Consider the following 11,626-nt stretch of genomic DNA (forward strand, 5'->3'; position numbering starts at 1 on the left):
TAGAATGGCCACACACATCCACGTATTGACTTGAAGGAAAGGTTGTCTCAGGACAAAGTCTGTTGCCCTTATAAAGGAGAGAAAGAAGAATTGTTTCCCTCTGCTTTTCAGTACGTCAGCCAGTGGTGAAGCTGGAGTTTACCAAGGTCATGCTGTTGCTTAGAAAACCTTCTGTCTTTGAGTGGTTTGGCTTGTAGTCTAAGGCTTTTTGTTCGTGTGCTGATCAGTATCTACCTTAGGGGCTGAGCGTTCTCCAACGGAGCTGGCATAGGAAAGCAGTGCTTATCTACAGTTTGCCAGCTAGTTACAGATTGGGGCTCGTCTATTTTTTACACCCTTTTGTCAAGGGTTGGGTGGATTGCAGTTGGTTAAGCAGGGCTTGCTGTCTGGTTAAAGAGGTGTGAGGGCAAATTTGGATGGACCTCAAAAATTGCCTGCGTTTCAGGGATGTAAGTTTTATGGAAAATAGTGTACGTGAGGTGAGGGACTTCAACTTTGTGCTGTGACTTATTTTCTAGGAGGATGGCTTGGAAAAGAGCCCAGTTAAAAAGAAACAGAAGAAGAAAGAGAACAAAGAGAACAAGGAAAAACAGACAACCACTAAGAAAGAAAAGGAAAGCGATAAAGAGAAAAAGAAGACAAAAGACAAGAAAGAAAAGGTATGTGGTACTCTCAGGAGCAGCTTAAGAGATAGGAAAGTCTCTGAGCAGAAGGGCAAGCTATGAGACTTACCATTCACTAAAGGCCCTGTGTGAAGAGATATCAATCAAGCACTGTGGGGTGAGGTAGTATCCCTTTTTCAGCCCTCCTGAATTCTTATTGTGAAGAATTACAATAAAAAGTAGAAAAGGCAATATATCCTAAAGCTTGATGGAATGTGAGCAGAAAGGAAGAGATTTTGTCAGACTGCCTTTAAAGTACAGCTGTCCCTGTGACAGTGGTATGGCCAAATAGCTGATGTTAAGGAAGAAAGGGGGAAGAGCCTAGAGCACTGAGATCAAAGTTCTGTTCAGCTGTGATTTATCACAGGGTTGGCAGCTCCTTGTCTGTATTCCCCTTTAATTTAAACTCACCCCAAATAACCCCACTGTCCACACCATCAAGACTGTAAGTTGTCCTTGTCGCTGTTCAGGACTCACCAGAACGAGTGTTTCAACATCAATGGTATGTTGTGGACTGAAGTGTCCCTTGAATTTTGGGTACAACTGCCCTGAGGCTGGGTTCAAATTGGAAGGGGGGGTAAAAGCTTCTATAATAATGACCTGAAGTACCTGTCCCAGGAACAGGTATGTACTGCATGCCCAGCATATTTTGACACTGAGGTCATAAGTGCAAACCAAGAAATTTTGTTGTATATGTAGGGGAAAGTTTGCTTTCCAGTGATTTTTGGTATGACTTTGACTCTAAAGGGCTTTGACTGCAGATAAGTCATACAAGTCAAAATTGACACTAACAAGCCATGATTTGAGGTTGCTCTCCAGAGGGTCTGAGGACTAGTGACATCACGTGAAGTTGCAGATCCTCATAGACATGAGACTACTCTGAGCTCTGTCCTTTGCAAGGGATATATATTCTTTAGCTTAACCTCTCTTCCAAGTCTTCAACGTTGGTTTTCTCTCCATGAGTATGAATATCATATTCATGTCCAAAATGTTTGCTCTGACTTCTCTTTACTCCCTCAGGGATGACGTAAAGCTAAATAGAGGCATTGCAGCCAAACAGTTCGAGTTCTTGGGAGGAAAGTTGTAGGAGCGGTGCCCAGGGTTTAACAACTGCCAGTAACAATAGTGCGGAGGTTGTTAGTTGGATCACTTGGGATCCTGCAGTCTGGCTCATCATGTGATGTGTGTAATTTGTCCTTGTAAAGCCTAAAGGTGGTGAAGCCAAATCTGGAAGTAAAGGGAAGAGATCGCAAGGTCCTGTCCACATTACTGCAGGGAGTGAACCGATCCCTATCGGAGAAGACGAGGATGACGATCTGGACCAAGAAACATTCAGCATAGTGAGTATTTTCCTCAGGAGATGGGAGGGCAGTGGCAGAGAGCCCAGTAAAGCAGCCAGGGTTTGCGTACATGTTACCCAAGGACGTGTTTTAGGTGTCAGGGTGCGAGCCCCCTCCTAGTGCCCCGCAGCGATTTCCTCTGGCCGATCTGAGAGCGTGGCAGAACAACCCTGTACAAGAGTTGTCCACCAGCCTCCTCTGTGCCTACCAGCTGGCTGCTGTAAATGGCACTTCAACGGGAAGAAACTTCAAAGCTTTTTCAGCTCCTGATTCTCACCAAGCAATTGCACTGTTAAAGCGTTCAGATAACTCTCTTCAAAATTCAGCTTTGCATGAGTGCACGTGTTCATCCCCTCCCTCTGCCAGGGATGCCAGCCAGGGCAGAAGAGGGCAGCATGTCAACAGAGCATGCAGAAGGGCGCTCTTCTTCAGCTGATAAGTTCCCACTGCTCGTTTGACAGCCCTGGGTTACAGAAGACCTTGCAGCCTTATGTGGCAGTCTCTTTCCTCTAGAAGCCAAGGAGCCATTGGAGCTCTTCCAGGCAGGGAAACACAGGAGAGTTTTGAGAGTGACCTTGTATGGCTGTAGGAGGTATGGAGTTGTCTGAGCTGTAAGCACTTCCCTAGTTGTGTAAATGCTCTTGCAGCAAACATGCCTGCAAGGCTTGTTGTAAAAATAGCCTTTTAGTAAAAGTTGTCATGGCACACTCTCCTTGGCCTGACTTGCACGGGGAAATGCTGAAATACCACTTTTTAAAAACAGTTCTCTAAATGCAAATCTGTGTATTTGCTGCAGGTCCTGTGTTATTTTTGTCTAGCTTTTTCTTTAACTTTCCCTCTGTGATGCATGAAAGGTCCAGTCAGGCAGTAGAAACCTGTCTGACGTACTGTCTGTGCGCAGTGTTGATGCGCACAGCCAAAAAAGATGGTGCTTTCATCTCATGTCTTCCAGTTTTGGTAAAAGCGATGAAGCGACCTCAGATGGGGATGGACAGGGAGGCTATTGAGTGAGCACTCATTCAGCTGGGGCTGTTGGTTCAGCATGTCGATGCTCGGTTACGCTTCCTTGCCTGCCGTGGGATCAGTGCAAGAGCAGACTGTGTGCGGTTATGGTTTGCAAAGCAAATTGTTCCCCTCTAAAAGGGGGGGGCAGTGGAGGTGGGGAGACTCTTGTCTTCTCCTGATTATTTTCTGCAGCATGTCTAACAAATTCCTATTTTCATAGCTGAGTTCTCCTTGCCTAATGGTCAGATAAAGCTAATACCTTGTGCTAATGAACTTCTTCCAGCTCTGTCTGATTAACAAGGGAACAGTGTAGAGCCCTGTGCCAAATGAATCACTTTCTGCTCTCTATTGCTTTTTCAAGTGCAAGGAAAGGATGAGACCAGTCAAAAAAGCACTGAAGCAACTCGATAAGCCTGATAAGGGACTGACGGTTCAAGAACAGCTGGAGCACACACGCAACTGCCTCCTAAAAATTGGGGACCGCATCTCTGAGTGCCTTAAAGCCTACACTGACCAGGATCATATCAAGCTATGGAGAAGGTGAGGGATCATTTTGTTTTCTTTGGCTGGTCTATGATATTTCAAAATGGTAGTCAGAGGCTGCTGGGTTTTATGTGGATGAGTGTGCCATTTGCCTCCTTATTTAATGTGTGAAATGTTGCGTTCTCTAGCCCATTCAGTCCATGACCAGTCTCGGGTCAGGGTTTTGTCTGCCAAGTTCTGCTGGTTTCCTTTAAATTGATTTCAGAGCTCGTTTAGATAAACCAGTGCAAACCTCTTTATTTTACTTTGAAGAACTTGGTTCCAGCTCTCCTGATCATCCTGTCCTGAGCTGGGTTGAGACTGTTTCCCAGAGAGGGTAGAACTGATTCAATGTTGGTTTGAAAGCAGCTGGCAGTTAAACTGCTGATGTAGCAATTAACAGAAAATGTTCATGTCCTTCTAGGAACCTATGGATATTTGTGTCAAAATTCACAGAATTTGATGCCAGAAAACTGCACAAACTCTACAAGATGGCTCATAAGAAGAGATCGCAGGCAGAGGAGGTGAGATCTGAAGTGCCTTCCCTCTGGTTGCTGTCTTTAAAAGTTGTTGCACTTGAAGTGTCAGTACTTTGTGCCTCTTATCATGAGCTTTCTTCGTTGCTGTTGGCAGTCTGTGATTTTCTTAACATCTAAACAGTCTGATTGCATTTGCTGCCTCTTTCATGTGGCATTTCTCCCTTCACCTAACAACACTGGTCACTTTGTCCTGGCTGTTCTGACCAAGAAAAAGCATTGCTTGGTGTGGCACATTGTGTTGAGTTGACCTTTAGAGTGAAAAGCCTGGGAGTGTTGCCCTGTAGAGGTAGGACGTAGAAGCAGAGCCTGGGGCAAATCTGTGCCTGTCCTCCACCACGTTTGTACCATTGCCATTCATAACATGCTTGGGCACAGTTGGTTCACCAAGTCCTCAAAGAGGTGGGTGGCCACACAGCATGGGGAGTTGGCAGAAAAATCCAGAGCCTGACAGTCAAGGCCGTTGCTCACATAGTCTGAATCTTTTGGTGGAAGAGCAGTTGAGCTGTAACCCTCTCTTCCGCCTTGCAGGAGCAGAAGAAGAAGGAGGACATGTCCAGCATGAAGAAGCCGTTCCGCCCAGAGCCTTCAGGCTCCAGCCGCGATTCTGTGATGTCCCAGTCTCATGTGCCTCACAATCCTCATTCCCAGAAGATCCACCTGCCCCCTTCCCATGCCCAGCAGCAGATGCACGGGCACCCGCGTGACAACTATGGCCATCCAAACAAGAGACATTTCAGCAACACAGGTGAGCGCTGGCAAGCCAGGAGGAACCATCCCTTCTAACCTAATGGCTCTTTGCTCTTGGACGCAAATCCTTCTGGGACTTGTGGCTGGTCAGATTTAAAGGTGATGGGATGGAACATATATTACCACTGTACTTATTGCTGGACTAGAAAACATGATGATATAGTGATGAAAAGAGTACAAGAACAAGACAGAATAAGATTTGCTAGAATAATCATAAAGAAATTCAAAGAATGAAATTGGGCCCACATAGTTTAGGGAGGAGAAAGTTAAAGGGGCACAGCAGTAGTTATTATTTCTTTGAGAATTCAGCAAAGTAATGGGCTTAAACTAAAGTATGAAAGACACTTACTGGTGCTTTCCTCATTGCAGACCGAGGAGAATGGCAGAGGGATCGAAAGTTCAACTACGGTGGCAACAGCAACCAGATGTGGGGCGGGGAGCGGCATCACCAGTATGAGCAGCACTGGTACAAGGACCACCACTATGGGGATCGGCGATCTCGTGGAGAGCCCCACCGGAGCTCTGGGAACTACAGACCAAATAACCTCTCCCGTAAGAGGCCATACGAACAGTACAACAGTGACCGAGACCACAGAGGCCACCGAGATTATTACGACAGGTAATTCCCTTTCATCTCAGAAAGGCTGGGAGGAGTTTGCAATGATGCACCTGGCTGCGGTGGCCAGGCTTTCCTTGAGGAACTGATCTCTATCCATCCATTTTCCCTCTGCAGGCACCACCACGATTCCAAGCGTCGACGATCCGATGAGTTCAGGCCTCAGAACTACCACCAGCAGGATTTCCGACGGATGTCTGATCACAGGCCACCCATGGGATACCATGGCCAAGGACCTTCGGACCACTACCGGTCCTTCCACACAGACAAATCGGGAGATTACAAACAGCCTCTCCCTCCACCTCACCCTGCAGTGTCGGACCCTCGCTCGCCCCCCTCTCAGAAATCCCCCCACGATTCCAAGTCACCTCTCGATCACAGGTCACCTCTGGATAGGTCGTTAGAACAGAAAAACAATCCAGATTATAACTGGAACATTCGGAAAACATAAAGTGACTGAGAGGGGGAAAGCACACATCTGAAATACTTGGTTTGATGCAACAGTGGCTGGTTTCTCCAAGCCAACAACCAGAAACTCTGAACATGCTGCTATCATCTTGCTGGGTCAAGGAGGATTTTGGGGGAGTAGGTGAAGGAAGATTTTCCCTAGCTCTTTGTTCTGGTTTGGATTCCCATTTCTTTTCCCCTCTTCTACCATTGAACGCTGGAAACAGCCTTGCTGCCTCATTCTTTGTTTTGTTTTTTTTTTTTCCCCCCCAGTCCGATGGACACAAGGGCATTTTCCCCAGCCAGTGTTTCCCCAAACCGAGAAGGCGGATTGATGCTGCTTAGGATTGTGCAGAAGGCTGTGTGCCTGTTCTGACTTGATGTTACATGACAGATGCTGCTTTGGGATTGGGGATAAACTGGTTGGGCTGGGCTTTGTGTGTAACCAGCATAGAGCAATGGGAGGATATATTCACGGAGGGACAGGAGAGTCCCTCAGCAGCCAAGCTTGGTTGAAAGAGGGACTCGATGTCCCTGCAGAGTGACTCCAAAGGAGTTGGAACCATGCTGGTGACAATCCATCGCTTTCCTGGCCACATTATCATTTCCATGTCTTTATCCATTTCAAGAAACTGGCTCTGCTTTGATTGCTGTTGTGTCCCCTGCAACAGAAGAGGTGTGGGGGATCTTCCTCCCATCTCCAGGGCTGGAACTGGCAAATCTTGACTCTCGGGGGCTTTGGGATATGTGAAAAAAAGACAGACTTCCTTAGCAAAGGTTTAGTTCACTTCTGACCAGTAGGAAAGAAATTGGGGTGAGAACAGTATTTCCCAGTGGAATGGGCTCAGGAATTCATAACAAAACTCCTCTTCTCTTCTGACATGGGCAGCTTGGATGGTGCAGGAACTAACAGATGCTGGCTGGGAGCTGCAAGGTCCAAAGATGGCTCTGGGCATCTGGGGATCCTGAAGCTCCTAATCTCCCTGCCACTGAAGTGCTCTGGTCTTTGGGCATGTCATTTCTCTCTGCGCTTCGTGAAACAGTGATCGCAAACCTGTACTGCAACCAAAGGATAAGGGATGGTAGAGCAGAGTTAAATAGGAATCCAGTGGACTGATCACTGTTTAGCGAACGGTCACCTTCCTGCCACCGTTCCAGCAGTCAGCAGTGACTCTGAATTGCTAAAAGTACCTGCACTGAAAAACCTTCGGTCTGTCTAAATTGGAAATGTGCCTGGGGGCTTAGCACCTTAAGTGAGCAGAGAGAGAATGAGGAATTCAGGACTGGGTCCTTAAAAATCCTTGGAGCAAATGTCTTAGGAGCCCAGCATGGCAGAGGGGAAAGAGGAGTCTGCAGCCCAGCTCAGTGGACTTCAGAGCAAACACTCCTCCAAGTATTCGAGCCACAGCGTATGATGCAGAAGAGTGTCCAGCCTGGAGACTGGTGTGGTGAGAGGGGTTGCAAGCAGATTGCTGGCCAGAAGTAGCTCGGGTGATTATTTTTCAGGTCCTAAGCCTTTGTTCATAGGGTCACATCCCTGGAGACCACAAAGCTCTCCCAACAGCCGGGCTGCCCAGAGCGCGGTGTCTGGGGATGCCTCATCTCCCGGAGCTCAGTATTAAAGACCAGGCTGTTCCAGACTCCTCTTTTTGGCGGGGGACGGGAGCTGGGCCTCCTATTAAGATGCCAGTATCTGACCCTAATAAGCTGTGATGTCCTTTCCCCAAAAGACTGAGGGGAGATGGGTGTTCAGGGCTGGCTTCCTGACTCCAGCCAGCGCCTTGGAAGGCGCACACAAACTGACACTAATACCCCCACGTCCCCCGCTCCATGCCATGCAGCCCTTGAAATCTGCTGTCGTCACGCACTCCTTTCTGAGCCCGCTGCTTTAACGGGACACGCGGGAAGTGTTTTGCTTGCCTTTTGTTTTTATTTTGCAAGATTTCCACCAAATGCAGGGCAGTTTTGCTTCCTTAGGGGCACTGTACTGCCTCGAGAAAGTGTTACGCTTGTGTTTACCTGTGCAGGAGGAGGTGAAGGCAAGTCTTCCACAGTCCCCCTTGGAGCTGCCGGGTGATGGGAGGTGTTCAGATAGCATGTTTCTGCGGCGTTTCTCACTAAGCTGTGATTGCAGGCGCGCTTGCTGTGGTATTCAACAAAGAGGTCCTTTCTTTTCAGAGGTATTAGCTTTTAATGTGAAAATGGAAGAAACCTCGGAGGGGCAAAGAGAATTGCTCTTTTTGTTCACCAAGCGGTGCTATCGTGATGGAAAGTTCGTGCCATACACATGTAGCAAAATGCAATACTGGCCAGACCAGTGTTACGGTTGGTGCAGGAAAACTTTGAACCTCAGCAAGAGGCATTTTCTGTGTCCAGACGTGGGGGTTTCTGCTCGTCCCGGGTTCCAGGTATGAGGTTGGTTGGGGTTTCCTCCTTGTGCAACAGCAAAAGCTTTACCCATATCCACCGAAGAGCTGTCCCCGCCTTCACGTTAGCCTGATACTGAAGTCACATAGTTTTGTTCACTCACGCTGGGTGGGTCTTTGCTGGGTTTGGCTTTAATGAAGCTGGAGAACTAGATTTGGGAGAAAGTCCTCCCTGAGCGCGCACACACACACACACATGCATTTTATGTCCCCTCAACATAGGGACCATAACCAGACACAGTCACTTGGATGTGAGTGGGATCGGAGGGGACAGGTCCACAGCCATAAACTTCACTGCGGTGTTTGTGTCAACATCTGGTACAGCTCTTCCTTCCGAACCAGCTGCGGGATTCCCTCTTTGCAGGAAAAAGTAGCAACTTGCTGGGTTCTTATTTTTAAAAAAAGAGTTTTTCAGCCTGACCCCTTTGGAAATGGTGTAAAGTTGTGAATTCACACGATGGAAGTCCTGCAGACCGAAACCTGCTGCAGGGACAGGCGATGTGGTGCCCAACCGAAATGGATACTAACAGCGCTCTGAACAGTTTAAGTGATCCACACAAAGATACTATTCTGCTTTCACCCGTTTCCTCCCGACCTCCACCTCCCCTCTGGGGAGAGAAGGACTCTTACTGTAAAAATGTGGACTTTTAAACCTGTTGACTAAAAACAGTAATTAATATTAATTTATATTTGTGAAAAAATGCCACTGTCCTAGTGATTTCTGATGTAAATATGTTGTTTATATAGTATGTATTAAATTTTCCTACATTGTAAAACTGCTGTACTTTTGATTCTTGTATATTAAAAAGTGTTACTGAGATTTTCAGAACCGCGCCAGCGTGGTGTGTCTGGGGGTGTCCTGCAGCCCCTCGGTACGGCGGCAGGTCTGGGGGAGGCGCAGGGCGAGCGCCTAAAGCGGGGGCTGTTAGGGGATCACAGGGCCCTTTCCTGCCAGCCGCAGGCATGCCGCGATGGCTATGTTCTCTGGGCAGGAATAAGCATGTTCTTCTCAGCTGTTTTACATAGTTTCTCAGTCTGTGGTGATAGAGACTTGGAAACGCCTTCGGATGGGAATTTCCACCTGATCAGGAGAAGCCGTGCATTTCCGCACCCATTTCCACCAGGATTGCACTGGGATGGTACCAATGTTTATGTGTTTATCCAACCTCTGTCTTTTCTGGATCTCTGGGGGTGTGTAAACTTCTTTTTGACCCTTTCTGGGGAGAATTCCCTGTTCTCTAGGAGAAGTGCTGCTCCTGCTGCGTCAGTGGAGTTCTCTGCTCTGTCCCCAGCCCTTCCTGGGCAGGACGTGCCTGTCCCCTCTCTCCGGGTGGGATGCAATGGCATCCTGTGGGCTGCTTTGGTTTGGTCTTTACCCTCTACCTGTCAACACTGAGGCCGCACATGGCAAAACATGGTGCAGGGATTGAAGCCATTTCTCCCAAGTTATAAGAGCTCATTGTAAAAAGGGCTTTTCACACCTGTAGCCACTGGGTCCAGCCCTTCCCAGCCTCTCTGCTGCTGAGCCAAGTTTCAGCCAAGACTGAAATTTCACAGCTGAGTTATATGCCCCTGAAAAATGGATTTCCTAATGGAAAGAGTGACTGGCTGTTAGCTGTGGGGCTGCAGCAGAGAGAGGGGGCTCGGCTGGAGGGAGGCGCAGGGACTATGGGGAGCTGGTCCGGGTGTCCCTGCCTGGAGCACAGGGATGTGAATCTACCTGAGGCAGGTGATCTTTTTAATTCACCACTGACTCATCTTTTATCGAGGGGTACCCACAGGAAAGCTGGAGAAGCAAGGGCCTGAGGAACCGGAGCAGTGGGCAGGTAAGGATATGGGCACCCTGATGCCAGGGGACATGGGCATTGGTGCCCCAGCACAGCTCAGCCCGGCATCCCCCTGCCAACGCATATGCGCAGCACCATGCTGCAAACAGTTAAATCCTGAGGGCTCGTCAAAGCCGATGGGGAAATGACTCCTTGGCATGATGCAACCTCCCGCATCTCTGCAGGTCCAGTCAGTCCCACAGGAGTGTTTCCTCCATAAGGACGTGGCCCATGCAGCGCTGTGGCCATCCCAGGGTGCTGGGCAGGGCAGGGGGCCCAGGCTGGGCTGTGTCCACACTGCACAGGCTGGAGCCATGGTCACTGCCGCTGGCTTATCTCGGTGAGGGGACCCATTGCCCAAGGTGATCGGCAAAGCTGTTGTGCAGCCGCAGGGAGCAGGACCCCCGGTCCTGCCTCACACCCACCCCAGTGAGGGGACGGGGAGGCTGAGAAGCCCCCGCTTTTTGCTTTAGGCCGTGCCAGAGCGGACCCTCTAGAGGGCAGCCGGTTCCCAGCAAAAAGCCATTTTTTGGTGAACAATATTCTGCAGTTGTGGTTGTTCCCAGACAGCCGGGTGTGAAGAGCGGCCAGGTGGCCGCGGTGTCCCCGCTCACCCCGAGCGGTCGGATGCAAAGCTCAGAGCAGCCGAGGCTCTGGCTTGAGGCCAGGGGATGGGCAGGCACAGCCAAACCGGGGCTTGAAACCGTACCTGAGACACCAGGCTGTGGCACTTGAGCAAGCCATCCACCGCAGGATAACGTGTGTCAGACATAGGGGTAGGATGGGATGGGACCTTGGAGCCCCCAGGGACTGCCCGCAGAGGCTGGGGCTGCACCCTCACCGCCCGTGGAGCATGACCTGGAGAGGAGTTTGAACCTCTCAAAGATGCCATAGGGTCACTGCTGCCACCACTGCCCCAGTGTCCCTGCATGGCCTGTGCCTTCCCCACTCACCTCCTGGGGAAGCTTCGGTGCCACACGTGATTAACGAGGACAGGGCACCCTGATCGCTCAGGGGTCACCATACCCTTACAGCAGCATTTTGTCCCGCCAGGAGATGCAGGTGTGCTCCCCCAAGGCTGCTGAGCAGGGGACCATTGGTGACCTCCTGGCAGGGCAGCGAGTGAGGGAGGCCCCCAGCCCCCTGCGCTCTGAGCAGTTTTTAGATGACTTTGCAGATTTGGCTAAAGCCGAGTTCTTGTGACCCTGGTGCAAGTGGTGGCAGTGTGAGTGAGTTTGGGTCTTTCCGAAAGCTGCCGGTTCTTTAGGGCTCTGAAGGAGGGGGAGGTCGGGTCTGAAATCTCTGATGCTGGGTGTCTTTGCATGGATTTGCCCAAATAATGTATTTTCAGTTGGTGCCAGTGTCCCACCCGGCCTCAGCATCTCCCTGGCCCCAGCTGCAGGGGCAAGGAGTCCTTCAGCTTTTCAAAAAAGGAAAATCAACCAAAACAATTGCAGTTTTGGTTTCCCTCATTAGAGGGCAGTAATAGACCCAAC

General features: G+C 49.5%; 1 protein-coding gene across 1 annotated transcript in view; it reads left to right on the forward strand.

Annotated features, from left to right (window-relative positions):
• CHD2 (chromodomain helicase DNA binding protein 2) overlaps window positions 1–9,124 on the forward strand; it is a 73,894-nt gene extending 64,770 nt beyond the window's left edge. The window contains exons 36-42 of the mRNA XM_050903151.1: window positions 519–659; window positions 1,868–2,002; window positions 3,369–3,547; window positions 3,954–4,053; window positions 4,597–4,813; window positions 5,185–5,434; window positions 5,549–9,124. Coding sequence (XP_050759108.1) covers window positions 519–659; window positions 1,868–2,002; window positions 3,369–3,547; window positions 3,954–4,053; window positions 4,597–4,813; window positions 5,185–5,434; window positions 5,549–5,882 — 1,356 coding nt within the window. The 3' untranslated portion in view covers window positions 5,883–9,124. The remainder of the gene's footprint in view (window positions 1–518; window positions 660–1,867; window positions 2,003–3,368; window positions 3,548–3,953; window positions 4,054–4,596; window positions 4,814–5,184; window positions 5,435–5,548) is intronic.
• Window positions 9,125–11,626: the final 2,502 nt, after the last annotated feature.

Source organism: Gymnogyps californianus, chromosome 11, assembly GCF_018139145.2.
Source record: "Gymnogyps californianus isolate 813 chromosome 11, ASM1813914v2, whole genome shotgun sequence".
Lineage (NCBI taxonomy): Eukaryota > Metazoa > Chordata > Aves > Accipitriformes > Cathartidae > Gymnogyps > Gymnogyps californianus.